The sequence below is a fragment of the Nannobrachium achirus genome, assembly GCF_963921795.1.
Source record: "Nannobrachium achirus genome assembly, chromosome: 4".
NCBI lineage: Eukaryota > Metazoa > Chordata > Actinopteri > Myctophiformes > Myctophidae > Nannobrachium > Nannobrachium achirus.
Window position 1 is genome coordinate 25,304,642 of NC_137813.1, and position 15,603 is coordinate 25,320,244.

Sequence of the window (15,603 nt, forward strand, 5' to 3'; positions counted from 1 at the left end):
GTACAACGAATTATCTGGCGTGTCTGTAGCTAACTAACTTTTCTTGCCAGCTAGCAGCAGCAAGTCGACTTGCAGCAGTTTGGACACCGAGTCCGGGGTAGAAAAGGAGCACACCTTCCTAACGCCACATCGATTGGTTGAACAACAGGCACGTAAACCTAAAGATAATGCCAATGCAACGATAGCACCCCGAGATATTAGCAACGCTACTAGTTAGTTTGCTTGTGCAGCTAACTAGCCCTAAGAAGACGGTGGTGACAACACTTCCGGTTAGCTATCGTTCTGGCTAGCTACTCGACTGCTAATGTTCAGTAACATTACTGGGGTTGTGTATGCACTGCATGGGATAGCACTGTTGTCACCTAATAGTGTTCATGCTGCTCGTTTTATTCAGGGCTAACATAACCATGGCGGGGTGTAACCAGTTACTACATAGCGGGCTGGGGTTTCTGACCTTGCTTTGGGAGTAGTTTGCTAGAGGTAACGGCTAGCAGCTAGCTCTGCACCAAAGCTAAAATCCTGCTATAGTTTTATTTTAGCTCAAATGTAGCGAAAGGTAACCCAGTTAACACAACCTAAAAAGACAGATCGTGTTTATCTTCAGCTTGGTGATGGCTTCTCTGTCGATATATTTGAGCATGCTAAGAACAGAAAAACAGATGGTGAATAGTGCATGCATCATCCAACCACAAGTGTGCCTTTGTTTATAATATAATTAAAAAAAATATATATATATAAGTGATCATGATGCCTTTTTATTATTTTTAAGATGTAATAATTTGAACATTGTCTTATTGCCAGGATAAATGGGTAGCCTATATTGTGTGAGGCTACCAGGATAGTCTCAGCAAATTCCAGTACCTTGCTACTTAAACTTGAAACCTAAAAATAAGTAAATAATCACAGAAAATCACTGCAAATTATTAGGGCAGACCCTGTAGTTCAGAGGTTCTCAAACTGGGTTTTGGACCCCCAGGGGACATGAGTTGTGATATTAAACCACTGCTGTAGTTGACCCTCCTTGCCTCAACGTGTTCACCATATAGAGGCAGTTGAGAGTATGTTCTCAGACTGACAATCAGTGCTCTTCCACAGGTGAAGTTCTGCTGATGCCATGTCCAGGCGGAGCAGGAATAGCCGAGCGTGGCGATATGTGTGGAGTGGAATAAGACGGGATGCTGATGCCCGGGCACTGGTCTTGGCCTCCCAAACTGAAGAATGGGGTTATGAGCGCTTACAGGTAAGGGCCAGTGTTGATTTTGCGTGAGAAATAAGCAACCAGTTTTTTTGTTTTGTTGATTGATTGAATACTTTATTAGCAGTTTGCATAGGAACAGGTCAGTGCAGTTCAGATTCAAGGTCTACTAATAGGATTTAAACCCAAGAATTGATTGATTGATTGAAGAATTTATTAGAAGTTTGAAAACACTATGCTTGATTATATTGGAGTCCTTTGTACTCAATTCATCGAGACGTTAAATGACAGACACATATACAATACTATGCAAACATTTAACAGTCATAAATCAGAAAAATGTATGTACAACAAACAGGGTGGGGTGGGGGGGGCTAGGCTTTGTTGCAGTTTTGAGTTGCAGTCACCTGTTAAGTGTTCTTTCAGAGCGGTTTTAAAGGACCGGGATTTACACTCCTTCGAAGGTCTATGAGAACATGCCCAAAAGAAGCGACTAGCCGATTATTAGGCAACATGAGAACTTTAAAGCTATATACAGTACTTCTACAAGCTCACAACGCTTTTGCAGATCTGCTATTTTCAAAAAGAATCGTGAAGAAAATGTGGAATATTTAACATTTTAGGTGCACAAATCTGGTGCTGGGATCCCTGGCAGTTACTGGTTAGCGACAAATACATATTAATTTGTGGGTCCATGATGACATGAAAATGTTTGAGAACGACTGGTTTACTTGTGACTGGCAACTTACAGAAAAACAAGCGATGTGCTTATAATAAGCGCATATAGCAACACTGGTATCAGACCTTAGGGCTACTGATTGTTTAGTTTTTTACCTTGAATTTTGTGACAGTTTTCATGATTACATTCGAAATTTACATTGGAACAAATAAAACCTAATACTTTCTATTTGGCTTTAGGCTTTGTAAACAAACATTGCACAGGGGCCAGATATGACATTAGCATTATGCGCGCGTGCACGCACACGCCTAGGGGCGGCATAGTTCAGGGGTAGAGAAACCGTTATTAGAGCACGAAGGGTCCCCGAAGGGTTCCTAGTTCGAATCCGGGCTCCCCCTAAGTTAATGTCGAAGAGTCCTTGAGCAAGACTCTGAACCCCTAGTTGCTCCCGGTGAGTAGGTTGGTGCCTTGCATGGTTTCCTCTGCCACCGGTGTATGAATGTGTGTGTGAATGGGTGAATGTAATGCACAATCTATGTAAAGCGCCTATAAAAAAAAGCGCTATATAAATGCTAGGGGTGCAACGATACACAAAATTCACGGTTCGATTTGGTTCGATATTTTGTTGTCACGGTTCGATATTTATTCGATACAAAAAATAAACAGAAATGTCCTTGATTTATAAATGTATTTTTATAACTACGTATTTTTTTGTTTTAACTTTGAACAATACGGTACCAACCTCTAGGGTAGTGGTTCTCTAAGTGGGCTCTGCGGACCCCTAGGGATCCTTGAGGGGGTTCCAGGGGAATGTGGATGTGGAGTGGTATTGTATTGTATTGTTCGGTACAGGGTCATGCGGTTCGGTACACCCTCGTATTGAACGGTTCGATATCGATACAAGTATTGTTGCACCCCTAATAAATGCACCATTTACCATTTGCCTATAGTCACTTCTTTTGGGCCGCTGCAAACGTGAGCCCAGTGAGTGAGATTTCCAGCGTTAAATAGCCTGAAGGGAGGGGACCTTTTGATTGGTTGAGAGCATATTGAAACGACATATCAGACTGAAACTTTGAAATAAACTGACCGAAAAAGCCATTTCACCACGTCTTTAAATGTTGTTTGTCTGTTTGTTTATTTAATTTTATTCTTTGCTTATCTCATTTGTTATTCAAGTATAGTGACTCTGATTCGGAGGCAGAGTACCCAGCAGTAGTGGTCCCTCCAGTCCCCAGTGCGGTGCCTGTTACAGGGGAGTCCTACTGCAGCTGTGACTCCCAGGCTGAGAGCACCTACAACCCCCGGCTGCGTGGCTTCCACCGGCTTAAAGACTGCCACTGTGGAGAAGCGGATGATCAAGGTAGTGGATTTTTACTTTACTGCAGTATTTCCAGTTTTCAGTACTTAAACTTATATTCCACTACATGGCAAATATTGTACTTTTTTTTACTCCACTACAATTATTTGAAAACTTTAGTTTCTAGTTACTTTGTAGATTTAGATTATTATTACAAAACATACATTTACCACCTACCCTATATACATTTCGGCCATTTGAAAATAGCCGATCTACAAGCTCGCAATGCGTCTCAACGCGAATATGGATGCTAGGGTAAATTTTTCTGAATTGTGTGTGCTCACACATTGCCTCTGACGTTGTAGACTTTGACTGGGTCTGGGACGTCAACAGCCGATCCACCGCAACACTTCTAACCTGCGAGAATCGCAAAGTCAACTTTCACACCGACTACAGCTGTGGTACAGCAGCCATCCGTGGCTCCAAGGAGCTGGCCGAGGGACAGCACTTCTGGGAGATCAAGATGACATCCCCGGTGTATGGGACAGACATGGTGAGGATGTATACCCCAACTCCTTCTGGTCGTTGACATCAGTGTTCATTTGACATCAGCAAACTTTCATTTAGTGTTAAGCCTCGATCAGAGTCCCGCGGTGTAGTCTTTTTGAGTCATAAAACTACAACGTTAACGCTCAAAAAGACTACACCGCGGTGGATAGCCTTCCACCGCGGACCCGACTCTGATCGAGGCTTAAGTCATAGCCTTTTGAATAAAATCAATGTAATTTCATTTTTCTCATACTGTACTTTAGTCACCTGCAATCTTGTTCTATTCTATTCTATTCTATTTGTTTTAGTCGAATAGACAACCGAGTGCAACCAAACATAAACGAGCGCAAACCAAACATAAAATGACTTAATTGTCTTCTTTTTTCCTCTTCTCTTCTCCACTAGTTCCTCCCTAAAGTTTTAGTCTATTTTTAATTTGTTGACGAAACTGTCAACATATTTAGTCTTAGTTTTAGTCATGATAGCTTGGTTAGTTTTAGTCATAATAGCTTGGTTTTTATTTGGTTTTTATTTAGTTTTCGTCAGTGAAAAAAAGATAGTCGGCGAACATTGTTCAGATGTTTAGTCCAGGTTTTGAAATGGCTGGTCTGTTTTTTTTTTTTTTTTTTTTTTATGTAGATGGTTGGCATTGGCACTTCTGACGTCAACCTAGACAAGTACAGACATACTTTCTGCAGCCTGCTGGGAAAGGATGAGGACAGCTGGGGTCTTTCTTATACTGGTAAGAACTATGACCGTTTGTTTTTCGCAAAGCATTGAAGATTTGGTTCAGAGAAGTTCACCAATGCTAATGATTTGATCTTTTACACTGCATATCCTGAGGAGTTGTGCCCTCCTCCCCAGGGTTGTTGCATCATAAAGGAGACAAGACCAACTTTTCCTCACGGTTTGGCCAGGGCTCTATCATTGGAGTACATCTAGACACCTGGCATGGCACACTTACTTTCTTCAAGAATCGCAAGTCTATAGGTTAGTACTGTAACTGGATGAGTGCTGGTTTGATCACCATGGTCAATAAAAGGAAATGCACAATGTCAGATTGTTGCGACCGTAGGTCGCTATTTAGTATGAAAACCTCCAGCTCATGTCTGTCAGTCAGTCAGTCTGTGTCACATCTCATGCTCTTCTGACGTCACAATGCTGCTAACCCTGCAAATGAATGGCCAAGACAGAATTAATTTGCACTGATCTGTTCTGACATCACAATGATGACTTGACCAGCTCAGCAGAAGGATATAGCTGACCTGTTCTGACATCACAATGATGACTCGACCAGCTCAGCGTTCTTAACGGGCCCGGAAATTAAGGCCTGACCCTAACTGGGCCGGCCCGAGGCCCCGTCTGGCCTTACTAATTGGCATACATTTTACGCCCTACCCGGCCCTGAAAACATCAATATTAATTAGTATGTGAACAGTCACAACTTGTCCGTATGTGTATATCTATGTCTGTCTGTCACGCCTGACACTGTGGTTCTATGGGTTGTCCCTCTGACATGCTCTAAAATAGCGCCACCATCAGGCCGATTTTTTCAAACACATTTTTGGACACTAAGTAGGTCGGGAGTGGCTTATTGTCGGTATCAGCCGGTAACACGCGGGAGTCTGTCCCCGTTACAATGCGCTAGACCCCTGGGAGATGGACTGCTGAGGTGGAGCGCCACACCTACCATCAGCTCCCAGTACTTGCCGCACGACTTGCCAAGCCGTGCTACTCATACGCTGAGTTGGCGGTGCCCGGAATCGAACCCATGACCTTGCGGTTCAAAGGCGAGAGCTCTACCGACTGAGCTAACCAGGCACACTGCTCCTACAGAATTTGCCCTAAAATCACACAAATCGGTACACACTCCACAATCTCCCGATTATGGAGTCTTACTGGTGTCACTGTGTTGTAAGGGAACCACTGTGAACAGAATGGGTTTGCCGCTCTGACATCACGCTCTGGCTTCACTGTGATGTCACACTTACAAAATCCCATTTATACCCATATATGGAGTTCCCTGATGTCATCAATATTAAGCCCATATCTAACAGGACTTCATATGGGAATGCCCATATATAGAGGCCACATCGGCCACATACCACACTAAACAGAATCCATATATGGCCAAGACAGCCCATATCCGTGTGGCTGGTTCTACAGACAGGGATCTCCATGTATGGGCATAAAAGGGTATGATGTCAGATGTCATAGACGTCATAGGACTTTCACATAACGAATAACTGAGTAAGCATGTTTGTGCTCTCACAGCATATCTCCATATTCAGTACATGGATCTCCATATATGGGTACCAGGGATCTCCATATATGGGTAACTGGTCCGATGTACATCACTGGCCAGATGGCCAGGAATGATGTCGCCCTGAGGTGTCTTACTAGTATAATTATGTAAATAGTACAGTAAGAGTATAATACGGTAGTGAACTGAAGTTTTCAAAAGTATTACTGTGAATGAAATATTGTGATCAATTATTAAGTGGTATCAAAGTGGCATAGACTGGCATACTAGCCGATACCAGCATTTTAGGCCGTATCCCATACCAATATTGGTATTCGTTATGGGAACAAAACTAGTGCAGGAAAAGAAAATTAATCTGGCTGAACTTTGACCTGTGAAATTATGCCACTCACCGATGCGCAACCAGTTCAAGGGAACATTTCGGATTGACCTCTCGTTCTTACTAAACTGAGAATAATCATCTTCTCTGAGTAAATATGAGTAAATATAGCCCCATCAGGCATGATGTGCTGCGGGTGCGATTGGAAGAGGGGATTAAAGGTGTTTTCTCATGTCAGGTGTCGCCACCACTGAGCTGCAGAATAAGAAGTTCTACCCGATGGCATGCTCCACGGCAGCTAAAAGCAGCATGAAGGTGATCCGGTCCTGCTTTGCACCCACCTCCTTGCAGTACTTGTGCTGTGCCCGCCTGCGTCAACTTCTGCCTGACTGTACAGATACTCTTGGTGTGTTGCCCCTGCCACCGGGTCTTCGTCAATTGCTGCAAAACAAGCTGGGCTGGGTGCTCAGTCTCAATAACGGCACCACAGAGGAGGTTCCTGAGCGACCCTCACACTCCCTTATTCCCGCACTGGCTGGACCCTCCTCCTCAGAGAGCGACTCCGAGGGCTGTACCTCGGACCCCGAGGGCTGCCGGAGAAAGAGATGTCGTTGGACATGACTGCCACGCTGACCGACAGCTTGTGTCACAGACTGCCAGATTTCACTCTGCCCATGCATAAACGCGCCCATTCTAGTGTTGACCCCCTGCTACTGTTAAAGGTGCAATATGTCATTTCCGTCTCTGCTAGAGAGGGTGCTTGTGCTGTCAGTGCTAGCATAAACTGATCTGGACAAATCTGCAGGAATTGTAGAAAACAATGTTTAAAATATTTTCATCAAAGTTCTGCCGTGGCCAAAAACAAAATACACAAATTTAAAAAACAAAGCATAAGTTGGCCTTAATGATGGCATGGTCCCATCATGTGGATCTCAGACTGTATGAGGCCGACCTGTGACGATTCCACAGACATTTCCTCTAGATTTTCCCAGGTTATCGCTCATGCTAGTTACAGTAGCATAGAAATGTGAGTGTTCAGCAAGTGAATACAAGCGCCCTCTAGTGGCTAGACATCAGCCCAAACCGCAAAATCCTGAGTGTTGAGGTCATTACACACCGAGGGTGTGATGAATATATTTTTAAATTGTTGTCATGATTACACTCAACAAGAATGCAAATATTACATGGTGATAAAACTCCATTGTCTGTTTGGAACTAGGTAAAAAGTTCACAGCAAACAAAGGCATCAACTATATGAATAGTTGTGCAAAATTATTGCTGGTGTATTTCGTATTGTTTATTAATCTCGACGGGCTCTTACCCCTTGAAATCAGTTCACTTAACTTGCAGTTTGTCTCTCCCGGTAACTGAGGCCGTATCATTGAGTTTCGAAAAAGAACACTAGACAGTGGTTCTCAAAATGTTAATTTCAAGGTCCCCCATAACATTGAGAGTGTCCAAATGGAACGCTTATGGGTCCATTTTGTTCCATTTGTACACACTCAGAGTTACAGACCTGTTGGGGTCTATTTTGAACTCCCTCAAAGGGAGGGAACCAATGCTCCAGACCACTTGCTGATGATGTGGTCAATTGTATTTTGCTGTGTGTCACCAATTAGATGTCCAAATTTCAGCATACATAAAATATATAAGCCAGAAAGGGTATAGAGCTGATGTTTCTCACATAACTATTGAGTGTGCTTGACTTGTCTTGTCTGGAAATTGTGTGTATTGATGTCAACCACAATGCTAATGGCTTAATCAAACCATGATCCACACAGCTTACATATGGTATGTATATGTACTTCTTATTGGTTGCTAAAGCATGGATATCAGTTGGGTTGCAACAGTTTAATCGATTGCTTAAAAAATATATTGATAATCGATACATCGATTGATCAATATCTATATATATCGATTGATCAATATCTATATATATCTATATATATATATATATGTGTATATATATATATATATATATATATATATATATATATATATATATATATATATATATATATATATAAATAAAATAATGCATTGTAAGCTTGCAGACCTGCTATTGTCACTACCTTTGCGCAACACCATTGTATAAAATGTGCTCAAGTGGTTAATAGAAGTGGATTTTGTAAAACTAATTTGAGATATATTTTTAACCCACTTCTTGATTATTCAATTAATCTTAAGAGTTATGGATAGAATTAGTGTTTAGAAAATAATGACGAGTTGCAGCCCTAGATGTAAGTGAGAGGACATCCTCTCTGTTCCATGCAACTGAAACAAAACATAAAACAAACAAGATGCATTCTGTCAAATCAGATTCTGTTGATTTGTCCCCAGCACCTTCTCATGACACTTGTCTGGCACTCGGAATGGGTGTGAGTAGCTCTAGAAATATTACAAGGAGATTGATTTAATTTCAGGACAATGCGTACCGTCTTGTTTCGCTCTTCAACTGAGAGAGTATTGTATTGTGACTGGTCTTAAAATGCTAAATGTGTTTTCTGCAGGCTGTGTTTACATATATTTATCAGAGGCTTTTCTTTTTCCCACTTGACAAGTTAGAGTGGTGGTTCTCAAAGTGGGGTCCGGGGTTGGGGTCTGTTAAATTTCCGAGAGTGCACATATGGAACGTGTGTGCACTCTCTTGAGTTAGGATTATATAGTGCACATTGGGGTCTCAGAGATTATATCAAAAATGATATCAAACTGGGTGAAATTTAGAGTACAAATAAAACTCACTCCACAAATCTGCTTACTTACTATGCTGTAACCAGAGTCCCAGTGATTGTATGAAAAGACAGAAAATCCACCGCCAACCCCATATACAAGGTGTCCGTACTGTTTTTATTCAGTGGTCTCCCATAACTCTTTGAGAGTATGCTAATGGTACCGGGAAGGCTCAGTTACAGATCTGTCGGGGTCCATTTAGGACCCTCCAACCCTGGACCCCACTTTGAGAACCACTGTTCTTATTCAAGTCCTACATGAAACAATCAAGTATTTATCTGTGAACTAAGATTGTAATCTACTTTTAAGAAAGCCATTCTGTTACGCCTTATCTGTTTTTCTTTGTTTTTGTCATTTATTTGTTGGAACCAAGATGAGATTACACGGTTCTTAAAAAAACACATTCTGGTTCACAGAAAAGAACCATTTAACTGTTTCTATTCCCTTGAGGCCACCGCCATACTGTATTTCTTCCATCGCCTCTCCTACACAGTAAGATACTGAATGTTAATTTAACCTTGAGACTGAGAGTGTAAATTGGACACTTAGGGGTCCATTTCTACACTTGAGTTAAGCTAACAATCCTGATTTTACTGTGGTAACATGGGCTCGGTGGGCTGCTGTTAACTGCTGTTATCAGAAACCACTGGGTTTGATTGAAGCCACAAAATCTGGGTCAAATGGTATTTGTGAACCATTCGTTCTGTTTTTAAAAAGCGCTTGTGTGCTTAATTTTCTATGCAATGTTATGCATCATGGAAGCATTTTGTGTGAAACAGATGGGTGTAACAACTGAGGAATAGGTCACTATAAAGGCAGGACTCCATGAAAGGAGGCAATATCAACCAACTTATAGCTCTCGGGCAGAAACCTTGTACAGTACCTGTATATCATCTTTTTCCCTATTTTTTTCTTCTTTTTTTCCATAAATGAATGCCCTATTTTATACTTTGTCCCGCAAAAGTAACGCAAATAACTGATAAACAAGAGCTTGTAGGTCAGCTATTTTTGCTTTTTTTTTAGATTGTGAAAATGCATGTCTAAAATTACAAAAATTGGGATGCCAGGTTGAAAGTGGTTAAGTCTGTCTCTTTGGTTTTATAAATATTTATCAAATGGAAAGTATTAACGAGAACTTGTGACAATTGGAACACACATGCAGGTTCTTATTTCCATTTCCTGAAAATAACATTGGACATGCAAGGTTTCCACCCGACAATGATGATAAACAATGTATTATTTTCTTTATCCTGGGTGAGATAGTTACAATTCATGCTATTTGTTCTGCCAACTTAAGGTTAGAATATTTGTTTGCACTGTGATTTGCTAAGTGGGAGCCACTCCCCTACAAATCCAGTCATTTGACAGCCAAGTTACAGTGAGAGGTGGCTGGCAGTTTTAACAGATGTTTTATATTTAATTAAATTACTGTATATTTTTGTGGTCACTTATGTTACGCATTCAAGCACTTTTTTGCTTACTTATATACTGTAAATAGGAACATCTACATGGTTCTTATGTACTCTGTCACGTTAATACTGTATGTGTAGGCCTTCATTCTTTTTTTCCTGTATACTTAAAGCATGGCCTTCTGAAATTAAACCGGTCAAATATGCACAACCATACACGGTTATCTGCAGATATTTTTAGATAGACTGATCAGTCTACACAGCATGTACTGTAGTGTGTATATAGATAACATAGTCAACAGCAACAGTGTGCTAAGAGCAATATGAGCATATGAGCAATTAAACATTTACAGCAGTTAATATACAGTATGCAACTGTCATGGTAGCATGACTGTGTGTGTGTGTGTGTGTATATACTGTATATATATATATATATAGTGTAAAAGTTTTTTTCTGTAATATATTTCAAAGATTGAAACTTTCATAGATTCTACATACATTGTGAATACAGTGACATATTCAAACACCTTTTTTGTTTTAATTTGGAATTTTTATGGCATACAGCTCAAAATATTACAATATTACACAAGACAAGGATTTATAATACAGAATATTGCTTATATAATTAATGTCCATCATGTGACCAATTTTCCTAGCTGGTGCTCCTCTCCTCTTACTGGAATTACAGCAATTATAAACAAGCCTTATTTTGACTACAAGCCTCCTCCTTGGAGGAACCATTCTTTCAAGCTTTATTTCGAGGGAAATGCACTGTATGCTTCAAGTTCACAACTTCACACAGCTAAGCGGAACAAAAACAAATCGTGGCATGAATTCCACTCGGAATACTTTACCCGAAGCACCAGCGATCGGAAGTTGTGAGTCGCGTGCAATCCGGAGTTCTGCTAGTGGAACACAGCTAACCGGGAGGTCAAGCAAGTGGTATCGGATTCTTGCAGCATAATTCCAGGTATTTATATGATACAACCAATATTTTACTTTCTTTATGATTATTGTCTACATCATGTCAGTCATTGCACCTAATGTAATCATGCCAGGGAAGCGTCGACAGACGGCAGGGAACTGCGTTATATAAAAGGCTCCGACTGTTTCGCCGTGCCTGTGTGTGGACCATGGGGGAATGCTCGTTTATATTCAGACAATTTCAGACATTTAATATGAATTCAAAATGTTGAAGTAAACCAATGGCATTTGTTCCGTATGTATGAGTATCCTTTTCAATCACATGATCAGCCGTTTTCTATGGCTATACTGTATAGAGTGCCAGTGTCAGCTTTTATATCTTATTGATTACTATAATTATGAGCTGCCAATTAAAATAAGTAAATAATATAATAACAACAACCTTACAAATAATGACTGAATAAGTATACGTTAATATGAATAAATGAGGTAGGATAAAGTCTGATATCTAGGGAGAAACGCATCAAACAATAATGGTTTACGCCAGGTTGTGTTTGTCAATATTGATCACCTCTAGCCCAGTCTGATTACCTGGCATCCCTATTTTTGGCATCTCAAAAATATCAATAGGCCTACCGTAGGCGAACATTTTCCAGAATTGTTGAAAATGGCAGATCCATAATCTGCACTTGGATTGACAAAATAAATAAATAAACTATTAAAGGTAGGATAAGTTATCTTAAAAAAAAGTGTTAAATAGCTCTATATTCAGATTCTCATCGCTAAAGAGTGTTTGTTCAGTAATGTGGGTCTCCTTGTCTCTCCAGCTCTTTGGTAAACAGAAACACATTTTCAGGTAGGTAATTTTATCCAGTCTGAAGGAGAGGGAATTTGCACAGTATACAGGATGAACGAGTGAATTTGGAAGCGATGGCACAAATAAATGAGCATGAACTGTAAAACTATAAAACATTAAGCTCAAAAGTGGGAACCCTCTCCTGAATGGATGAACATTTGCAATCCATCTGAAAATGTATTTTATGTTTATTAGAGATCTGGAGAGACAGGGAGACCACTCTTACTGAACATACCCTCTACTATAAGCATTCCCCCTTACCCCCTCCCATCACTCATCACCCATGACTTGCAGGACACAGCAACGATGGTGAAAAAGAAGCGCATCCGTGCGATAGCCGAGTTTGCCGCCAAGGTGCGAGCATATCGTGAGCTGAAGAACAAGACGCGGGACTCCCAGAAGTACGCCTTGGACTACGACACCATGAGACGTCCTCTCACAGGGAAGATGCTTCCTGTGATGGCCTGGGAGGATGTGCGCAGGGAGAGCCGTCTCTTCTCACTTCTTTCAGGTAGGGCTGCGACCAGCGCTTGCGTTTTTCTTAGTGGTGATTCTTTCCATTGAAGCAGTGGTTTTCAACTTTTCATTAACCTTTTTCATGTCGAGGCCCATTAATTTATTCTGCATTTGAGCCACGGACCACCATTTGATGAGATTTAGAATCAGAAAACGTAGAATATTTTGCAATCGTTGAATAGGTTTTTGTCCACAATTCCATGCCGTATTGATGTGTTGCCATACATAGAACTGATAACAGGTCAAGCTAAATAAAAAATGTAGCTTGTCGTCCTCAACGACGACATCACCCATCTTCATTTAATTGGTCCTCACTAAAGTAGTCATGTTGAAATGGTCCACTTTTTTCCCCTAGTTGGTCTGTCTCTCATTGGAGGGCTTTGGACACTTCAGAAGAAAACATGCCTACCAGTGATATCATCTTATGGGAGATTTTCTATTTTTTCAAATATTTTATTTTTATCCATGTAAGAACTATGGCTTCATTATAGCATGCAAACTTGACCGGAATAGAAAGCCTGCAGTTTCTATTGGCTTGCATCTATGATGTGATTCTGAGCAGTCCAGCTGTTGAAAATGGGTGAAGTCGTCCTTTGTTTTTGATTAAGTGAATTATAATCGAGAAGTGCATTTATATTACCGGTATTACACATTTGGTTTGACTCGGTCCCACAGATAAATATTGTGAAAATAAACAATCTACAAGGTCTTTAAGTTTTTTGTCAATTTGGCCAATGTTTGACCAGTTTTTATAATGTAGTGGGGGTCCCTCCCTGCTTCATCTCTCTCTCAGCTAAGGAGTCCTTGGCCTGAAAACATTGAAGACCCCTGGTCTTATTTATTTTCTTACCCCCCCCCCCCCCCCCACACACACACACACACACACACTGAACTATTGCACCCCTACTTGCAGGTCTTAGGCTCTTTGGAGTGGGTCGCCTCTTCACACGTAAGTCCTGGCTGGCAGACCACACGGAGCCCAGCTACTGGAAGATCACCAGAGTCAAGGTGGACTACACTGCAGAGGTGACTGACAACCGCCTCCTTAACATGTGCATATTCCACTGATTGTGACTAGTTGAAAAAACTAAGTGGTAACTGAAATAAATAAGACCTTTGGAGCTTGATTTATGGACACTCACTGTGATATAGCAGTGGTTCTCAACCTTTTCAGGCCTTGACCCCCCAAATAATATTATTTTTTACTGGGGACCCACACACACACACACACACACACCCACCCTGACGAGCACTAAGAGTTGAGCCATTACATTTTGTACAACACCGTTCTATCACAATTTCTGCCACCAATATGTGACAATTTGGACCAATGTTTAATTTGTCATTTCAGAGGTATTAAAAAGTCCTTAAATTATCACTTTAGAAATGTGTAGATACCCAATATACAATTAAACTTTATACTGGTTAATTTACTGTTGAGTGAGAAAACAGTGTTGCTCATTAATTTAATCATCTGGGGACCCCCCAAAATAATTTGAGAACCACATATACAAACAGGCCACGGACAACCATTTGATAACATTTTAATTTGAATAACCCTCAGTGCTAAGTTAACTCTTAGATAAGGATTGATGATAAGTAACTGTGTGCAAGTGACTCTTTTTCTTTGTTCTTTAGAACATGGACCATGGCAAAGCATGGGGAATTCTTACCTATAAAGGTAATAGTTGGAGATTCTATTTAACTTTATTCATTTAAGGCATTTAAACTTTTCATTAGCTTTTCTCAGATAAAGATATTTTAATTGTAAGAGTGGATTTCTAGATCTTACAGAAATTGTTACACGTCGCATATCCATTCTGAAATCATGTTGCAGCATTAAGGAGTAAACACGTTCCCTGGCAACGAGTGCGCGTGCTAACACTCTTCCATGACCGGAACACTTTTTGATAGGAAAACAGGAGAGCGAGGCCAAGGAGGTGGACAAGGTCATGTACCACGACTGGCGCCTGGTGCCCAAACATGAGGAGCAGCGACTCACAGACTTTGAGGCCCTCCCTGAGCCGCCCGTGCGCTACGCCCCCTACCCTCCCCTGCTCCGCGCCATGCTGCTCGCCATGACGCCGCGTCGAGGCGGCAGCGGGCCCCCCGAGGAGCCCGCCCTGCCGCTAAGCAGGGACGTCCTGCTCAGCAAAGACTATTTCCAAAGGCAGGAGCAAGAGAGGAAGAGGCAGCAGGAGGGCACCGCCGTGTGACGGCCATGACGACTTAGAATCGGGCGTCATTTGTAACTCTTACAAAATGGATAAGTTAACATATGAGGATTTTACTGAGTACTTTTGTTCTCTGGAAAACCTCCTTATTTCCTACTAAATAATGACTGAATGTAAGCTATGCCATCTCGTCAGGACAAGTGGATCTATTTTTGTCATGTTTTTCTTTTTGGTGTGCGTGTGTGATGCTGTAAATGTTAAATGTGCTACATTATATCAAAAGTATGAGCAGTTTTGAGGTTGTCACTCTCTCTTTTGAGGATTCCTTATTTATGGTGTTATACTCCAAACCATAGCCCTGTCCTGGTTTATATATTAATCAAATTGCATAAAGGCAGACAGAGCTACTTGATGACTAAATACTTAGGTCTTAATTTAAGCTTATGTTATTATTACAGATTTAATTACATAATATATATTTTAAATAATTATACATTTTGAAACAAACAATTCCACAAATAAAAAATAATTAAGAAGTGAAAATAGTCGATATACAAGCTCAATTTCTCTTTTGGGTCTCAACCTGAAAAGTTTGGGAATCCAAACCTGAGCCCATGAACCCAAACTAGTGAAAATAGCAGATCTACAGCTATCTTCAGTCTTCACTACTACTTAATTTTGGTTATATT

At 40.9% G+C, this 15,603-nt stretch overlaps 2 protein-coding genes across 3 annotated transcripts; both read left to right on the plus strand.

The window, feature by feature from the left end:
• The first annotated feature begins 16 nt into the window (after nucleotides 1-16).
• spsb3a (splA/ryanodine receptor domain and SOCS box containing 3a) lies at nucleotides 17-8,147 on the plus strand. Of its 2 annotated transcripts, none has more exons than XM_080723921.1 (7): nucleotides 17-148; nucleotides 1,096-1,240; nucleotides 3,054-3,237; nucleotides 3,540-3,727; nucleotides 4,363-4,465; nucleotides 4,588-4,713; nucleotides 6,544-8,147. In XM_080723921.1, the coding sequence occupies exons 2-7, from the start codon at nucleotides 1,115-1,117 to the stop codon at nucleotides 6,924-6,926; spliced, it is 1,110 nt and encodes a 369-aa protein (XP_080580047.1). In that variant the 5' UTR covers nucleotides 17-148; nucleotides 1,096-1,114; the 3' UTR covers nucleotides 6,927-8,147. The 2 variants fall into 2 exon arrangements, with proteins under 2 accessions (XP_080580047.1, XP_080580048.1); XM_080723922.1 differs by having other exon boundaries at nucleotides 3,059-3,237.
• Nucleotides 8,148-11,352: 3,205 nt separating this feature from the next.
• On the plus strand, nucleotides 11,353-15,150 carry mrps34 (mitochondrial ribosomal protein S34). The gene is made up of 5 exons (XM_080723599.1): nucleotides 11,353-11,414; nucleotides 12,519-12,735; nucleotides 13,654-13,766; nucleotides 14,379-14,421; nucleotides 14,655-15,150. The coding sequence occupies exons 2-5, from the start codon at nucleotides 12,531-12,533 to the stop codon at nucleotides 14,954-14,956; spliced, it is 663 nt and encodes a 220-aa protein (XP_080579725.1). The 5' UTR covers nucleotides 11,353-11,414; nucleotides 12,519-12,530; the 3' UTR covers nucleotides 14,957-15,150.
• The last annotated feature ends 453 nt before the right edge of the window (nucleotides 15,151-15,603 follow it).